The sequence below is a fragment of the Paralichthys olivaceus genome, chromosome 6, assembly GCF_024713975.1.
Source record: "Paralichthys olivaceus isolate ysfri-2021 chromosome 6, ASM2471397v2, whole genome shotgun sequence".
NCBI classification, from domain to species: Eukaryota; Metazoa; Chordata; class Actinopteri; order Pleuronectiformes; family Paralichthyidae; genus Paralichthys; species Paralichthys olivaceus.
The window spans coordinates 11,253,267-11,272,020 of NC_091098.1; the positions used below are offsets into that span (position 1 = coordinate 11,253,267).

An 18,754-nucleotide genomic window follows, 5' to 3' on the forward strand; every position below is an offset into this window, starting at 1 on the left:
ACTTGTTTCCTGACTCTACATTTAATTTTCAAATAGATCAGGAAGGAGAACAGAGAGGGAGGTGACGAGGAGACAGACAAGCAGAGCAAGGAGAGAGCGGGATGCTGCCGCTCTGTCCCAGTCACACACTGTCGGCTGCCAGTGGTTTCCATGGGCACGAGGCCTCAGAACGAGGTCCGTGAGCCAAGACACGGGCACCACAGGGGCAGTGACAGCAGGGTCCTCCACTCCTCCAGAGCAGAGAGTAAGACCACCCTCGTCCTGCTCCCACCACGGTCAGCCGTCCTGTCGGATTCTCAAGGAGGCTCAGAAGTTCCAGATCTCCCGCCACAGCAGCTTCTGCTCAGAGGACTCCTGTCCGAGCGAGCGAGGAGCTGCAGGTGGTGATGCGACTTTATGCTGCAAACACTCCAGCCTGCCCATAGGGGGCAGATATGAGGGGGCATTCTATTTGGCAAATCCTCAGGAGAGTGCCAGCAATGCCCTGTAAGTTCACACCGTCTCTGGGAGAACATAGATTAAAATATATGAAATATGACAATTGCAAATTATTTTCTCATCAGATTGGTGGAATGAAAATGTATTATTGAATTTTCTCAGTCGTCTGAGTCTTAATGAGATTTCATGCACTCTTTTCTATCTCTAAGCCAACAATGACGTACTACAGGTATTGTTTCTTCACACTTTCTTTGCTTCTCTTTTTTTTTTATTCTGCAACATGGATGGATTATCTAACAGGCCCACGATGCACAATCCTTTAGCTTAAGACGTTTTTAACAATGAGATGTTTCTCTGCAAAGTGAACATGCTCAGTCGACAGTGAGAAGAAGTTTTCTTAATCTGATTGTTGTCCTGTAGTACTTAAACATAACTATGCACTTAATTCAGGGTTCGCTCATTGCGCTCATTGCTTCTGTGGGGGCGTGAACCATCTGCTGTAAGATTTTCTTCTTCTGTTCTTTAATTTTCTTTGTGCAACAAGTGAAGTTGTCCCAGGTTCTGAGAGAAACTAAACATTAAAACAATAAGTCCCGCCCTCACACAGAAATAAAGTATAAAATAATATTTTAAAAAATCATATACAAGAGCAGGGGAGCTACATACTGTGTCCAGGGACCTGTCGTCTCGTAGTCCATCCATGCTCAGTGTGTTTTTTTCTTTCACAGTGGACGTAGAGAGAAAAAGGACAGTGTGCTGATAATGATGCATAACTTTATATATGTATATTTCACTTCACTTGGTGTGGAATAGGAACTTATACTTTTGGTGGACAGAGGACAAAGGTGGCGGTCGCTGTAACCAAACACCAATAATTAATGTGCTAATGACAAAAATGTCTCATGGTATGAAAGGGAGACATTGCATATCCAAAAGGTCAAAGGTCAACTTCACTTTGACATCATAAAGTTTTGTGAAAGCACTTTTCTAGGCATAATTCAACTCAGAAACATTGTGACCTTATCTCCTGCAGTTCTAGTACTCCCGGGACCAGATAGCAGGAGAACGTAGAGAAACTAACAGTATGTCATCAATGTTTCAACTAAGGGTTTTCTAACTAATCCATAAGTCAATCACAGTATGTAGAAATAAAAGTAATGTATCATTCAAAAAGGACAAGGGAAAATATTTTAGATCTAAAAAACACACCTAAATTCTGGATTTAAATGATGCAGAAATAAACGAATCAGATACTTATAAATTCTACTCAGTAATAAATATTTCATTTGGTATCGTTGTGAAATGCTTTTATGTAGTTAAGTGTACAAGTTAATGTCTGCGTTTGAAGTTGACTAGATACGTGTTGTGTCATCAGGAGGCTGCAGCGTGTGCTGGAGGAGCTGGTGGTCACGGAGAGGGAGTACGTACGATCGCTGAGCTACATCCTGACCCACTACCTCCCCCTGCTGGACAGACCTGACATCCCCCAGGACCTCAGGGGCAAGCGAGGCATCATCTTCGGGAACCTGGAGAAGCTTTACAACTTCCACAGCCACTACTTCCTGCCTGAGCTGGAGGCCTGCCAGAGGGAGCCTGCCATGGTGGCCCGCTGCTTTCTCAGACATGTGAGTAGTCACTGTGCAACTATCCTCAAATGAACTGTGTATGTTGTTTATCTTTATCTATATATATATATATATAGATATATATATAGATATAAAGATATTATATCTATATATAGATATAATATCTTTAAAGTGTCCCAGATTGTTTTTATCTTGAATTGATTTTTATTTATTATTATGTGTCAAGATTACACTCATAAGGTCAATGAATCAGTTTTATAGCAAATGAATAAGTGGCTTGTAAATCAGTTTACTCTTGTATCTTTGATAAAATGTGTTCTCTCATATTTTTGACTTTGGTTGTGTCCACAGAGTGAGAGCTTTGGCCTGTACGCTCTGTACAGCAAGAACAAACCTCAGTCAGACGCCCTCATCCTGCACCGTCGCCACGACATCTTCAAGGTCAGATTTCACATCCTGTCTCTCTCTAAACGCAACAACACAAGAGGTTTAGTTTAGTTTGTGTAATTAAACAAAAGCTTGTAATGATGTTTCATTGGCTGTATACAAAGAAGGAACACATGTCTCCACTTCCTCCCGTTATAACAAAACGAAGCTAAACTATCACTGATGCGATCATGGTGTGGACCAATCGTGAGTGAGTCTCAGCTGTCAATCATGACATTACACCCAGTTTTTATGCCAAATAACTAGTTTAAACCAAACTGACTGGAAACATTTAAATCTGAGCAAAAACAGCAGTGAGATAAGACCTACCTAAAATATCAGAAATCATCTTAGTTTTTGAGACTTTTTAATTTGGTCCTCCCATATATTACCATGGAGGAGACAGGGTTTATAACCTAAACTGGTGACCAGCCACTCGGGGGTGTTTAAGAGGATTTGGCTTCAGTTTTGGGGAGTTGTTGCAGCGTCCGTCTTTATAAACAGTTTATGGCTCCCGGAAGCTTCACATGTTCCATCTCAATCACCTGGAGTTTGAAACACGTTTCTGACCCTGTGAAAGCATTAGTTCCATGCTTCATCTTTTCAGCTGTACAGTCCACTTTGTTTCCCCTCACAGAGGAAGCAGCAGGAGCTGGGGGACATGATGGATCTTTCATCCTACCTGCTGAGGCCCATCCAGAGGATCAGCAAGTACAGCCTCCTGCTGCAGGACATGTTGTCTCTGGCCGGCTCATACAGACCAAAAGACATAATCCAGGACACGCTTCTCGAATCTTCTGTTTGCGCACAAAGTGTGTGTGGCCAGGGTGTGTATGTGCCTGATCTGACGAGCAGCGAGAGGGAGCGGGAGAGGTCCGAGATCCAGGCTGCTGCGGACCTGGTTCGATTTCAGATGCGTCACGGCAACGATTTGCTCACAATGGACGCCATCCAGGACTGTGATGTAAGATACTAAAAAGGTAGATCAGACATAGTTAATACACAGAAGTTAAATGAAGTTAACCGTCTTTTTCTTTCTGCTCTGCGGCTGCTCTCCTCTGTTCTCTCAGGTGAATTTGAAAGAGCAGGGCCAGCTGATTCGTCAGGATGAGTTCACAGTTTTCTTTAGGAAGAAGAAATGTGTCCGCCGCATCTTTCTCTTTGAACATCTCGTCCTCTTCAGCAAGACCAAGAGGACAGATGTTGGCAATGATGTGTATGTCTACAAGCAGTCATTCAAGGTCAGCACAGAAGAAAGCCTTGATACTCAACCTTGATGTATTGATATCATTTATTTCAGTTCGGAGTTACACTTTAGTCAGACATTTGAAGCCTCCAGCATTTAAAAGTATCTAGTGGGGCCAAAACTTGTCTTTGTGTTTTCTCTTCCAGACCAGCGACATTGGGATGACCCATAACTCTGTTGTGAGCGGCCTGTGCTTTGAGATCTGGTTTCGCAGAAGGAAGAGCGAGGACACCTACACCCTGAAAGCCTCCAGCATGGAGGTGAAGAAAGCCTGGACCACCGATCTGGAGAGGATCCTGTGGGATCAGGCCACTCACAGCAGAGGTTGTTAAAGTATATAAATAAATATACCAAATATATATTTTCTTTCATTTAACGAAGGTACAGTTTACAGTGCTGTGTGATGCTGTAGATGTAGAAAACATATTGAGAATATTCTTAATGTTCCAGAGCTTCGTATACAGGAGAGGGTGTTTATGGGAATGGCCAGCAAACATTTTATGGACATTCAACCCAGTGATTCTGCGATTTGTGACCGAGCTGTCAGCTGTTCCCTGCCTGGGAGAAGTAAGGAGCTGCACACACAACATTTTACACTTCAGATCAATGCCACCTTGGTCAAAACTGAAATTACTTCTCATCTTGCGCAATCCTCAGTTCAAAATTGGATTTTGTTCTTAAACCTTTTGATTCCCATCAGCCTCAGCTATACTCTGTTGTGTGATCTTTTGCAAATGTTAGCATGCTAATATGCTAAAATGAAATGGTGAACATGGTAGCAACATTCCACCTTTTCAAATTTGCATTGTCATATAGACAGTTATAAATATGGACGACGCATCGCTTCTTCCCACTGTCCAGAAGTATCAAGGATTCAAACGCTATCAAGTTGGGCATGTACGCAGTAACACTTTGGGGATGGGGCTGAGGTAGTGAGGTCCTGAGGATGCACACGGTCGACCAAGTCAGTCTTAGCTCTCAATCATGACATTCCGCCCTGTATTTATAGCATCAAATAAATAATTAAAACTAAACTTGGTGGTAAAATGAGCAGTTGAACATGTTAGTGTGATAACAAATACCTAACATGAAAGAAACCGTCTTTGGGGAAACAATTTTTTAACATGTACTTTGAATTTTTAGTTTGGTCCATGTCCCATCCACTACATGGAGGAGGGAGAGCTTGTGACCTGTACTGCAGCCAGCCACCATTTGACCATTGAGACACTGTGGCTTCACTTTTGGGGAGCTGCCATGTCGTCCATTATTATTGACAGTCTATGATTGCCATTGTGAGCATGTGAGCATGATGATATTAGCATTAAGCGTCACAGAGCCACTATGGAGGCTGATTCTCATCCTTTTGCTTTTAATTACATTTTTGAAAGATTATAATTTTGTTAAAAGCTTTAAAATATTTTTCAAACTGTCTAACTTCATTTAACAAGCTAAGTGTATTCATGAAATAACTGCAGGCCGTGCTTGTGTCCTCATTGCTCACTGACCAAGCACATCATTATCTATGTGTGTCGTCAGTCCCTGTGGCGTGTTGTTCTCACAGGGGCTTAGACTATCCACGGCCTCACTCCATTGGCTCTGGCAGCACGGCCTCCACCACCCTCAGCCAATCGTCTTCCTCCTCTGGCCGGGGCTCGCTGCCCCCTGCTGGATATCTCGGGAACCAGTCGCAGGGACTGGAGAGCGGTCCAGCCATTTGCTCCTTCCCTGAGGCAGTGACTGACAATGAACTCAACCATCATCATCTTCATCAGCATCTTCATCGTAACTGTGAGAAGTGGAAAAATCCTCATCTTCTCTGTAAGTGTTTTTGTCTTTCTTTAAATTGTTTAGTTTTTTGTCAGAAGACAGAGGGGTCTGTATGCTGCCGTAGCCTTTCAGAATCCATACATGTTTCAATAACAAAGTGTGAAATTATAATATGGTATTTGTAAAGTCACTGTAGATTTGCTAATTCTTTGGCACTCTCTGGTGGTAGCAACAAGAATGACACTGGCAAACAGCAATGCATGCACTCCTGGTGATTTGTCCCCAGTCAATCTACTCAGTGTCTGGATGATATTTATCTGCACAAACTTCAGCTTTGTCTGCTTCTCAAAGTGTTTGTGTTTCTGCCTTAGTGGACAGCACCGAGTCATCTAGGGAAAACATCAATGTCTTGAGCAGCTCGGACCCCAGCTGCCTGTCTGCCATCGGAGGAGAGGCAGTGGACAACTCCTCCTCCTCGTTCAAATCCCAGAATTCAAAGCCCCGCCCACTGTGTCATACTCCTAGCCTGAGGAGAAACAGCTCACCGGTGATCATCAGAATGAAACCGGGTGTCGCACCCAAGCCTCCACATTTGTCTAATGCCCAGGTACAGGTGAATCTATAATAATGAAATCAATCCGATTAATATACATACAAGCTGATGACCATGGTCTCAATCACATGTGGTTTCTCTAATAAATTTTAAAAGTTTGAAAAAAAGTTTACTCATGAATGAATTAATGTACAACTGTGTGGTATTTATTGCAACCAACTGAATATCCCTTACGTTATCTTCCCCTTCCAAGCCTGTAGTAGGAGAACCTTGGTAAAGTAAATTGTGATCGGCCCTCACCAAAGCGTTTGGCCCAGTGGAAGATCCGCCCCCTTTAGAGATATGAACGATTCATTCATTTCCCCCTAAATCATACACACAGGTATTTTAATAGTACATTTTTGTGTTTGTTATCTTGCATTTCAGAGTGAAGAAATTATAATTACAAAATCAACAGAAGTTTAACCCTGGATTCCCTGCAGAAGGTAAATGTGTATCGTCCTTCAATAACAAAAACAGTCATAGTGAAAGTATAAAAAGCAAGACAACTGATAAAGAGGTTATTCTGTATTTTCATTGTGAGTTTTTCCCTGACAAACTTAAAAGGGGAAAAAACATACAATAAATGATTATAGCAAAATAGTTTACATACAGTATGTTTACTTGTATATATACCTTTAGTTATCTTAATCAAGAAATGAACTCCGTTCAAAAAAATCTACAATGTTTCCTGAATTAATCATCATTTTCTTAACAAAAAAAAACAACCAAAAAAAAATTATATATATATATGGAAATGGAGAGAGTGTTTTTGCTGCCACACAGCTTTAATCCAAACACTGATTTCCCAGCAGCAAAGCAAACAATGTTGCATTTATTAAATATAAATTACTTTTTATATTGATTTCTAGTGAGTTGACATGAACAACGTTCTTAAAAAGCCAAATTTTGTATTATTATTATTATTATTGCTATTATTATCATTATTATTATAATTATCATTTCTATTATTATCAGTGAACAATTTGTGCTTTAAACATTGTTGCAGATTTTTGGTCAGCTGGAGCCGGAGCCATTCAGTCCAGCAAATCTTCTGGTCGCCCTTCTAAGGGAACTAGAGGGGCGCTCAGAGCATGTACCTCTGCTAGTATCCTATTTTGCAATGGTAAAGAAAATGAGGAAAAAAATTCTTGGTCCCACACAAAGTTGGTCCACGTCCCGTCCTTCCATCACGTTTTATGGAAATCCACTCAGTAATTTTTGTGTAATCCTGCAGACAAACAAACAATTAAACCAAAGGAGTGGGTAACACATTGTGTGGCCACAGTCATGAGACAAAGCTTTGTGTGGTCACATGTTCTGGTTTGCATGCTATCACATACAATCTTAACCAATATTCACAGAATATGTGTCTTGGTTCTTTGCTGCAGCAGAATTATTTTCATCCCCAGCCATGTTTTTTTATTTTAATATTGAAAGAAGCATCAGTTGCTACAGCTTCAGTGGATTAAACCCGTCATGAAGGACATAGTTTATTGACATACTGAGCATAGGAACCTGTTTTAGTCATATTGTGCTCAGTGAACTAACCATGTGTTTTTATATGGTTACCTGTCACATGTTTTCTAACTATACTGTTGTTTAGCATGAAACATGTTCTGCATATACATACATGAGTATCAGGTCTGTGTCATGCTACGATAACACAGAACGATATAGTTTGTGGACAAGGTATGTTGCTGGGTCTTTTGTACTCTATAGTCTGTACAATTAGTATAAAGCAGTGAGAGGCGGTTGTCATGGTGATCAGTAGCTTGTGTGGAAGACAGAGCTATAGCTTCTGTATTTGAGAGCAAGCTGCACTTTAGTTCTGAGACTAATGTGAAGTCTCTCTTTGTGCTGCTGTGCTACTTTTCATTTGATTTACCTGCAGGCAAAGTTTTGCTAAAGAGAAGCATTTGGATTAGCTGGACTATAAATGTTTTGTTTACAAGATCACAAGGGAAACTGAGGAACAGTTCATGACCAGAGTGGTCACGAGCCCAGGACTGGCTGCAGACCCAGACTGCAAGAATGGAGAAACAAGTGTACAATATGGAAAATAACTTGAATGGTTTAAAAATGAATGACTATTAGTTCATATGTGAAGATTTTTCTACTTTTGAGCCATTTGTTTCTCACATTTGTTCTATATTTGATCGTTTATCAGGACGGACAGACCACTGGCTCATGTGCTTTCACATCTGGATTTGAACTATTTCAGTAATTCATTCTCTCCATCAAAGAAGCAGCACAACAACGCCATATTAACTTAAAACATATGACTGTATGCTTGAAGGCCAGAACCACTTCCTGTTATTTAGGGTCCACTAATGGTTCCATACTCATCGATGTTCCACCCACCTGAAAATGACCATTACAGAAAAGGTGTTTCTTTGATTATTTAAATACTTTTTATTGTATTTTGTTTGTTGTTGTTATTATTTAACATGTTATTGATGGAAAGCATCATTTTTGTTATGTACAGTATGCAAATGATGACTGGATCTATGAGGGGTCGTCAGGGACATTATTCAGAGTGACCTCTCACATACACTACTGAAATGATCTCACACACACTACTGAAACACTCTCACACACACTACTGAAACACTCTCACACACACTACTGAAATGATCTCATACATACAAGTGAAATGCTCTATTACACACACAACGTTTTGCATAAACTACTAAAAAGCTTTACCTCATACTAGTAAAATGTGCTCATATACACAGCTGAAATGTTCTGATATAGAATTGTAAACTATAACAGTTCAGTAGTGAATACGAAAATTACAGTTAAACGGGAAGGCGTTCCTGTCATTGTGTGATGTCATTGTGTGATGTCATTAGTGTTACGAACAACATGGCTGACGATCAACACGTGAATCGCGCTTTGAATTGCATATTTTAGTTGAACCGAAGACCTTTTAGTTTTATTGAAACACCTTCCGTTTTAACTGAAATCCTCTCACACATTATAGTGAAATATGTTATATATATTATATATTTTATATTATATAAGAGCATTTCAGTAGTGTATGTGAGCAAATCATTTTCAGTTGTTAATGTGAGAGTGTTTCAGTAGTGTATGTAAGAGCATTTCATGTGTGTGTGAGAGGTAATTCTGAATAATGTCCCTGATGGCCCCTCATATGGATCTTTCATGGTCACATTGTCGACTTTTATTTATTTTCTTAAAAACCACTGACTTTTAATGACCTGGAAGATCCATGTTTTTTCTGTTCTCTGTAACTTTCTCAACTTCCAACTTCTTCTGTTTCTTTCCTTCATCAATGTGTAAATTATATCATGACTCAAATGTGGAGTCGGTGCAGTTCTTTTTTCTTTCTTTCTTTCTTCTGTTGGATTGTTTTAGTGGAATTTAGAGAACATTTGGTTTTGTTTGGTTTCTTCCTCTAAACTCTGCACTGCCTTTCTGGAGGTGATGTGACGGACTGCATGAGGATATGGCACCAATGTGATGATGCTTCATTTCCTCATTCCATAGAATAATTCGGCAGACAGTTGCAGACACTTGTTTCAAAACTCTTAATTGCCACGTTGCAGGTTTTACTTTGGCACAAACACCACTGCCCAAAACGGCAATCTGTCTCTTTTTTATTCTTTCTTTGCTTTTTGTGTTTTCTTCTTTTCAGTATTTTTACTGAATACATTTTGTATTGATTTTCTTTTGATCTGCATAGTCGTGGTGCGGTTTTGATGACCTATTTCACAACATCCTCCAGTAATAACAATGTGTGAAGCAGTTTTGTGGCTTTCAAAAAAATTTAACATATTGAAACAAGAAACAAGTTTTCACAGTTGGACATGTTCCTGTTTTGCATAATAAAATGTAATCAGTAATGACTCATTGTAAAGTGCCACACTTTGTTTCAGTTAAATCATACAATAATGCATGGTATAAATAATCCATGTTAAAAAAATCTTGTGGTGGTTGTTTTATTTTTATTTATAGGAAATACTTTGCTGTAAAGAATGGCGTTGTGTCTATTATTTAGATTCATTCATTCATTCAACCTTTATTTTGACTTGGAATCACATTGAGGTCTGCAGAAAATACACAAAACATTCCAAACACAAATAAGCAGCAGTAAGTTTGCAATAAATAAATAAAAGCCTCATAAATACAATTCTATTTAAAGCAAATGAATCAAAACAGAATTTGAATTTTATAATTTTATTTTGAATTATTTAACAAAAAGAAATTTAACAGTGACTGTTTAGTAGCTGACAAATGAATAATTTTGGTTAGTTGTGAGTAATTCAGCAGAAATTTTTCAAAGTTGCCCTAAAAGCTGCAGACAAATAGGAGAATAAAGAGGAAGGGGCGTGTGTCTCTGTAAGCCCTGACTAAAAACAGAATTAGTTATGTGACGACCAGACAGATGGGGGCGTCTCCGATCCGGTTTCACATGCTACAAATATCCCTCAGGGGTTGTTATACTGCACGGTCCTCGGCCAACAAGCACATGCTGAAGCTGAAGTGTCACTTTCCAGAAGCCAAGAGAGAAGGACTCTCCTGCAGACATGAGTCAAGGTAAGGAAAGAAAAAATATATATTTCTGTCTCATATTGTAGTTGTTTGCATGTCTTTAGTGAATTGTATTGAATGTGAGATGCAGTTTTCTCTGTCTTACTTCGGAGTCTGTAGATTTTTATAAGTATCAGATTGTGAGTGGTGTGTGAAATGTGATGAGCAGGAATGGTGGATGATATTAGATAAGTTAGATCAAGATCAGTGAGTAACACTCAATCTGTCTTGATGATTTCTGTTGATTTATCATATGTTGGATTAAGATCAGTGAGTAACACTCAATCTGTCTTGATGATTTCTGGTGCTTCATCGTTTGATTAAGACCTTCTGATTCGGTTTAAAGGAACTTTTTTTCATGTGTCCACATTGCTGCAGATGAGATTTTTTTAAATTTGAATGTTTTGTCTCTTTCCACAGTCTTGGACATTGAGCGCTGTGATCTGAACATTAAGAGCAACAGCAGCAGCCATCATACGGAGCTGTATGAAGAGGAGCGTTTGATTGTCAGGAGGGGTCAGCCCTTCGTCGTCACTTTTCATCTGAAACCTGGCAGCAAAGACTTCAAACTGAGTGACACAAGCTTCACACTCATTGTTGAAACAGGTGCCTCTTGTCTCCCTGTGATTAGGTCTATTTGTGTGTGAGACAGAAACATTTGGGGAGAGTGCGTGTGCGTGCATGAGAGCTGCTGCAGTGGATTTGCATGTGTGTCGCTCATCTGGACGTAGATTTGAGACAAGATAATATAAATTAGACTTTATTTGTAAGTGAAAAGTTGAGAGATAGCAAACTAATTCTAAAGTTGCAATAGAAAGGAGTAACAGCAGTGATAATAGGAGAAAGTAATATGGAAGTAATATTGCATTTGATATCGAACATAATATAATGCTAAACATACTAGACTTGGACATGAATAGTAATATTGGACATTTCAAAAAAACTGCTTTTGTAATTGTGTTATTATTTTTGTCAGATTTACTGTTTGTGTGTCTCCAGGTCCGTTGCCTAGCAAAGAATCAGGCACCGAGGTCACGTTCAGTCTCCGTGACTCCACAGTGGACGATGAATGGAGCGCGTCTGCTATGAAAGATCCATCTGGAAACACAGTGTCTGTGTCCATCAATTCCTCCCCCAATAGTCCCGTAGGACTTTATTCTCTGACTCTGGACCAGGGAGGACAGAGGACGAGTTTGGGACAGTTCACCCTGCTTTTTAACGCCTGGTGCTCCAGTGAGTGCATAATGATTTGTCTTCAACATTGTGTTGCTCCTGCAGCTTTCATTATTGTAAAAATCCTGTTTGCACATCACTCCCATACATAATGTAGAAATAAGACCTATTGATTTTCAAAAGCCTATAGCTCAGAAGTAGTAACACATCTAAACACTGATACTATGCGATCATGCTGTTCTGAATGAGTTTGTGCTGATTTACAGGAGATGCTGTGTACATGCACAGTGAGACCAAGAGGCAGGAGTATGTCTTAGCGCAGCATGGGCAGATCTACAGGGGAACAGACAGACGCATTAGAGGGAAACCCTGGAACTTCGGACAGGTACACTAAAGGTTAAATGTTACCTTCTTTTAATAAAACACAATCAAATATCCATTGAAAATTCTTCTTTACTCCAAATGATACATAAAATGACAGTGTTATTGACCAAATAAAAATATAAAATCACTCAAATCTTTGTTTGATGCTCACTAGTATCCATTTTCTGCAGTTTGAAGCAGGAATACTGGATGTTTGTCTCAAGATCCTGGATGAAAACCCCAAATTTGTTTCTGACGCTGACAAGGACGTCTCAGCTAGGAGAAATCCCATTTACGTGAGCAGGGTGCTGAGTGCCATGGTAAGTGTCCAGACCTTGGTAAGAGTTGAAACACTATGGATGTCTTTGAACCAGCCTGTGAAGCCTTTATTTTAGCTGTGCAGACGACGGTCACCATGGTGAAGCAGAGAACTCTGGCTCTTTCTCAGGATCAGGGCCTCTCTCCTTTTGAAATCATCCCGTCTCCCCCGGGAAACCTTTGTGATACAAAGCTGCAGCAAATAAAGAGAGTTTTTAACATTCCAAGCAGGTGGCAGATTAAAATACAAAGCTGTTTGTACTGGGTGTCATGATTCAGTAGCTGTAACCATAGAACCAATCAGTCCCAGGCACCACTGTGTGAAGTTTATATGACAAAAAATATCTGATCCAAGAATGGCACTCAGTAAGGCACACACCTCTGCCAAGGCCCAACAGTCCCCTTACATTCAGTCAAGCTGCACCAAATGTCCCACACTCACAGATACTGGCCCCTTAATATGGCAGATTTCTTTTTATCATGATCCATGAGTTATTCTTTTGGAAATCTGGGAAAATGTTGAAATGTTCCAGAAATTTTTTTTTTTTTTGCCCCCTGGGTTATTTTTGTCATTATCTAGACAATAACTACAAATAGAAATACAAAATATTGGTAAAAATATAAAAACCAGGAGTCGGTAAAAGAAAATTACACTATATAAAAATACAGAATATACATGCCACGGTTGAGTAGTATTGGTTGATTAATTGTTCACACAATCCTGCCAACAAATAAACAAACACACAAAAAACCTCTTTGGCTGAGGGAGCAATGAGCTCTTGACAGATTTTGAAACGTTTTTTTGGAGAATATTTGTATTCAGCTTTTGTGACTCTGAGGTCTGTCAAACATTTAAAAGGAAAGAATTCCGAACAATTTAGGAAATCTTGTACATATTGAATTTAGGAATACAGAAATAGAATATGACAAAATGTTCAGGAGTACACGTGATCCCCTCCCATTCTCTGTGACTATAATAAGTAATGGCCACTTAATGGCCCCTCTCCCCCTTGTGTCTCCCCCCTGTCTGTGCCCACAGATCAACAGTAATGACGACAGGGGGGTGCTGGTGGGATGTTGGGGAGAGATTACTGATGGAGTCCATCCAGGGAGGTGGACTGGCAGCGGGGAGATTTTGCACCAGTGGGCTGAAAGTGGACCCGTCTGCTATGGCCAGTGTTGGGTCTTCGCTGCTGTTGCGTGCACAGGTTGGAGTGCACGAGAGTCTCTAAACCACACCACTAAATTTAGAATCAACTTTAATAACTTTGTGTTCCATATTATATGATGACTTTGTATTTAATCTTTGCTTTTATCTCAGGCATATGCTTTTATGAGGTTGTGTGAAACGCTGTTCTTCCTCCCTCAGTGTTTCGAGGCCTGGGCATGCCATGTCGAGTGGTCACTAACTTTGGATCAGCCCACGATTCTGACGCCAACCTGATCATAGAAAACCTGTATAATACAGATGGAGAAATAATTTCTGAAGGGGATTCGGTATGGTGAGTTTGTAATAGACACATACATCAACACAACAGTCACTTACAATACATCCTGTATTTTTTCAAATTCTTGTTGCCTTTTTTTTGGCATAAAGCAGAATGGTCACATTACTGTCCTTCATTCTCAGGAACTTCCATGTTTGGGTGGACAGCTGGATGACTCGTCCAGACTTGGGCTCAGAGTATGATGGGTGGCAAACCAGTGACCCAACTCCACAGGAAACAAGTGGAGGTGATGATAACTGTCTTTCACTGCAACTAGACTGCCAAAAAGATGCATCATAGAGGTTTGCATGTCATGTGTTTAACCATGGTGGTTAGTTTCAGTTTAAGTCACAGGTTTAGTGTATGATTGTGGCCAATGGCTTGTGACAGCTTGTGACCGTTTGTTTTTGGGGAGTTTATGTGATTCAGCTGGAGACTGTCCTCCACAGGTTTATTTTTATGAATACTCTCAGAGGATATCCTCTTTAAGGATTTGTTAGTTGTCACCATATCACATGTGGTTAGATGAGCAGCCTTGGCCTTGCAAATGCTGCTGACTGGCATTCAAGTAATAAAACTGAAGAAGTGTTTATAAATATGATTATGTAACCTCTAACCTTTAATCATTTGGTGTTAACCACTTGTCCAATCTCTCTGGAAATGGCACAACATGCATCCACAAATATATTATTATCTAAGTGTTTTCTACATTACTTTAAGTATTTTATTTCTACTTGAATGATTTGTGTGACCTGAATGAAGTGGGATTTTGACTCCTTTTCAGGTGTTTTCTGTTGCGGACCGGCCTCAGTGAAAGCCATCAAGGAAGGAGAGCTGACCAAAAAGTATGACGCTCCCTTTATTTTTGCTGAGGTGAGTTTTTCTAAAACCTTTAACTAACATTTTAAGAAATACACACAGACAAACTCAGAAAAACTGAGGAGATTTTTTTTCTCAAGTGTATATACAATACACTGACATGTGGCCTTTGTATGCATGTGTATAAAGAATCCCTGTATGTAGGGCTAGCTGATGTTTTTCATGTTTCATGTGTGGAGACAGGTCAATGCAGATGTCGTGGACCTGGTGCGTCTGTCAAATGGTAAGACTGTCAAGTTCCGCGGCTCCACTAAGAGCGTCGGTCGCTTCATCAGCACCAAAGCTGTGGGCTCAGATGAGAGAAAAGACATCACATACCATTACAAGTATCCTGAAGGTACTGCAGCAGAGTTACATGTGCACGACACACACATGAGGTACTGTACATGCAAACATTCTCACACTTTACACAGATGGCCTCATGAGGTAATGCAGATTAAATGATGATGCACAACCCTGCAGGTCCTGTATATACCTCAGGGACAGCAAACATTAACACTGTAATAATGCTGTTGCATAATGAGAAACCAGTGGTTCTCAAATAGGGGTCCTCATAGTGAAGAGTTTCCAGATTCATCCATTAAAAATATCACAATATATGGCCATCTGTGCTAACACAGTAAAAAAATCATCAAAAAAAACATCTAATGTCTGAAAAGTGTCAAATTATTCCAGGGACATACATGAGGAGGTCCATTATCTCTCGACTGAGAACCTCACATTCAAATCTGTGATAATAATTGAATGGTTAAATTACATATGACACAACATCATGTATAAATCTGATCCATGTATGCTTAAGATTGTCTCTGTATCATTTGGGGATTTACTTTGAGGAATATGTGTTTGGTTCATATTTTGGTTGAACTTGATCTTTGACTGATCAGCTCCAGATGTTAGTCATCCGGACATGCCCTCCTAAGTAATATTACAGCCAAGTTTGGTGAAACTCCTTCCATGCGATTTTGAGTTATTTTGTACACACACACGGGGAAATCATCCCCCACGTCCAGTTATCTAATCACTGTGTTAAAGCTAAAAGCTCATAGTTTTGAATGAGCTTTGTGTTTGGAATGGTTCAGTTCATTGAATTAACACAATCTCATCTGTAATCTTTTTTTTAAGGCTCAAAGGAGGAAAGGGAGGTGTTTGAGAAAGCCCAGCACCAAAACAAGCTAAAGCAGCTGGAAGAAGAGCCAGAGCTCCTTCTTAAGGTACTTCTCTTTACAGTCCATTCATAGATAAACTGGTGGCAGAGATATTTACCAGAGTTACACAAAGGCTACATCACCTGTTCCTATAAAGTGTGGTTTCAGTGGTTAAAAAACACATACAGAAAATCACTCAACAGAAAAGGTTTTGGTAATAATGCTAATCCTTGCAAAACAGACAAAGTGTGGTAGAGAAAAGAGGAACAAGGATCACAAGTAGAAAATAATCAACATGGGTGGGACTGACACGCAGCAATGTGGTTGTCAAACACTGTGCACACCTTGACTTGGAGCTGAATATGATGAACTGTGTGTTTTTAATTTGTTTACATCAAAGATACATTCACTCTTGTTCAGTACTGTATGTGGGAAGGTGGGGTGTTCATCAAAACAGCTTTCATCAATACGCACACCATCCAGCACTTGCACATCTTACACAGCTTCTGCACATCTGTAACACATATATATATTTTGCACATTTTCTACATTGTTTTACTTTTATTTTTATATATCGAATTTTATTGTATAGTTTTTTTCAGTACTGCTCTTGTACTTAAGCTTCCTGTCTAAAGTATAGTACATGTTTCTTCATTTACTTTATCTTTCCCCCTGTTTTGTTATGCCCAAATTATGTTAAATGAATCGTCTTCAAGATCAAGCTCTCTGACAACATGATCGTGGGTTCAGACTTTGAGGTGCACGCTGTCATCACTAATAGCCACATGGAGACAAGAACCTACGTCGTCCTGTTCTTCGCCAAAGCCGTCAGCTACAATGGGAAACTTGGAGATGGCTGTGCTTTCATTTCAGAAAAAGTTGAGGTGCCGTCAGGAGAAGGTTGGCACTGATCTAAAATGATTTTAATGATCTTCTGCTTTAGACCTGGTTGACTGATATATGATTGTGATGTTGGAATAATTTTAATGTGAATAAGTGTTTATTTTCAGAAAGGCGCCTGCCCCTCAAACTGAAGTACGACAGTTATGGATCAGTGATCACTTCAGACAGGCTGATCCAGCTGACAGCCATCACCATCGACAAAGAGACCGCTGACTACAACAAGACTGAGAAGACCATCGTCCTAGATGAGCCAGAAATAGACATCAAGGTATGGATGGGAGGATGGACAGGGGGAAGAAAATATTATTCATGAGCCATTAAAGTGTAGCCTACACTTGTGATATCCTTTAGATTCTAAAATGTATAAAAACTCAGAATGAATCAATCAATAAATTTTACTCTTAGTAAATTACATCATGCCATTAGCTCAAAATACAGCACATGCTGGAAATCACATAGATAATATCCCACAATGCACAGAGACAAATTGTATTTTTTGCGAATCACACGTCACCAGTTGGAGTTCAGATTTAGCAAATGGTCCATTTAGTTGTATGAGAACTTAACAATGAGCTGGAGGAATTTATATCAGAAAGACTTAATAACAATCAGTTGCAGTTCTGTGGTACAGACAATAATACAGTACAATTTTAAATAATTACTCACTTGTCTGATTTGCATTGACTTGACACAAACCAAGGCTCACTTGCTGTGGACAAATGAAAAAGCCTTTATTAATGTGGCTAATGAATGGCAAAGAGAAAACAATTTGTTTTAAATTCACTCCTGGCCTTCAGCAGGGTGACTAACCAGGAGTGAAGAATGAACCAGGCGTATGTCAGCCCTCATGGGAGATTGTTTGCATTATTTAACAAGTGCACCTTTTCATTATGACTTAATGGTTATCAGTATTATACCACCTCTTACTTGATGAAACATATAATCCTGAACCCGTCTCTGCAGCTGACGGGAGAAGCCAGGGTGAAGCAGCCAATGACGGCAGAGCTGACCTTGTTGAACACTTTACCAGAGTCACTGAAGGACTGCAGCTTCACCGTGGAGGGGGTCGGCCTCACCGAGGGAAAACCCATCACAGTAAAGTACGTCAGCTCCATCTGCAAATTTTACGAGCAGATTTATGCTTCACTTATATCTCCCAATTACCATCGGTATGTTTAAAATTTTATGCACAAGACGGTGCTTAAATGGAACTAATTGTGATGAAGCTTAAAGCCAAAGCCAACAAAAACTAATAGCATTTACAGTAAACAATAGATAACAGAGATTACCAGAGGTGAGGACCTCTGGTTGCTTTGAAACATTATTCCTACTGTTGCACATGATTCTTGCAGGATTGGAACTGTGGGCCGGAAACAGGAGGCCAAAGCCAGAGTGGAGTTCAGGCCCACCAGGGTTGGCTCCAGCAGGCTGCTGGTGAACTTTGACAGCGACAAACTGAAGAACATCAAGAGCTTCATCAATGTTGTTGTGAAGGAGTGAGTCAGAACAGAGTCTGACATCAGTAACAGCTTTTGTTATTTTATTTCGTGCCGCCATAAAGCTTTGCTTTTCCAAAATTCACTTAACATTTGAATCCAACTGTTATTCAAGAATATACTATGCTATTGTATCAGTAATTTGTTTTCAGAGTACACAAAAACACAATAATCACCATCCTCTAACTAGATTGTGTAATGGAAAACTTGGAAAACCTTGAGTTGTTTTTTTTTTTATCAAGAGAGCAGCACTTCCCCACCTCTTTTTTCAAAAGATTTTGATGTTAACGAATATAAAGATTTTGAGAATAAAAACCTTAAAGCTGATATTCGTTGTCAGAGGGATAACGCCATCTCCTGGACTATTGAGCCCAT

The 18,754-nt window shown here is 39.8% G+C and overlaps 2 protein-coding genes across 2 annotated transcripts in view; both read left to right on the forward strand.

Moving 5' to 3' along the window:
• LOC109630962 (pleckstrin homology domain-containing family G member 4B-like) overlaps window positions 1-9,927 on the forward strand; it is a gene marked incomplete at its 5' end in the record, with an annotated part of 36,825 nt that extends 26,898 nt beyond the window's left edge. The window contains 11 exons of the mRNA XM_020089501.2: window positions 37-486; window positions 1,814-2,063; window positions 2,376-2,465; window positions 3,088-3,414; window positions 3,521-3,691; window positions 3,843-4,020; window positions 4,147-4,263; window positions 5,233-5,514; window positions 5,835-6,070; window positions 6,443-6,501; window positions 7,065-9,927. Coding sequence (XP_019945060.2) covers window positions 37-486; window positions 1,814-2,063; window positions 2,376-2,465; window positions 3,088-3,414; window positions 3,521-3,691; window positions 3,843-4,020; window positions 4,147-4,263; window positions 5,233-5,514; window positions 5,835-6,070; window positions 6,443-6,481 — 2,140 coding nt within the window. The remainder of the gene's footprint in view (window positions 1-36; window positions 487-1,813; window positions 2,064-2,375; window positions 2,466-3,087; window positions 3,415-3,520; window positions 3,692-3,842; window positions 4,021-4,146; window positions 4,264-5,232; window positions 5,515-5,834; window positions 6,071-6,442; window positions 6,502-7,064) is intronic.
• A 523-nt stretch (window positions 9,928-10,450) lies between these two features.
• Window positions 10,451-18,706, forward strand: LOC109630806 (protein-glutamine gamma-glutamyltransferase 2-like). Its single transcript, XM_020089211.2, has 15 exons — window positions 10,451-10,618; window positions 11,033-11,218; window positions 11,612-11,845; window positions 12,052-12,170; window positions 12,340-12,468; window positions 13,506-13,674; window positions 13,836-13,968; window positions 14,097-14,200; window positions 14,738-14,826; window positions 15,016-15,169; window positions 15,958-16,046; window positions 16,697-16,880; window positions 16,991-17,151; window positions 17,847-17,983; window positions 18,236-18,706. The coding sequence occupies exons 1-15, from the start codon at window positions 10,609-10,611 to the stop codon at window positions 18,381-18,383; spliced, it is 2,046 nt and encodes a 681-aa protein (XP_019944770.2). The 5' UTR covers window positions 10,451-10,608; the 3' UTR covers window positions 18,384-18,706.
• Window positions 18,707-18,754: the final 48 nt, after the last annotated feature.

What these genes read in the sequence shown, in the direction of transcription:
- LOC109630806 (XM_020089211.2), top strand. An exon ending in TCCACAGGAAACAAGTGGAG is followed by an intron (nt 14,201 to 14,737) that starts GTGATGATAACT and finishes ACTCCTTTTCAG; the next exon opens with GTGTTTTCTGTTGCGGACCG. An exon ending in TGAGGTGCCGTCAGGAGAAG is followed by an intron (nt 16,881 to 16,990) that starts GTTGGCACTGAT and finishes GTTTATTTTCAG; the next exon opens with AAAGGCGCCTGCCCCTCAAA.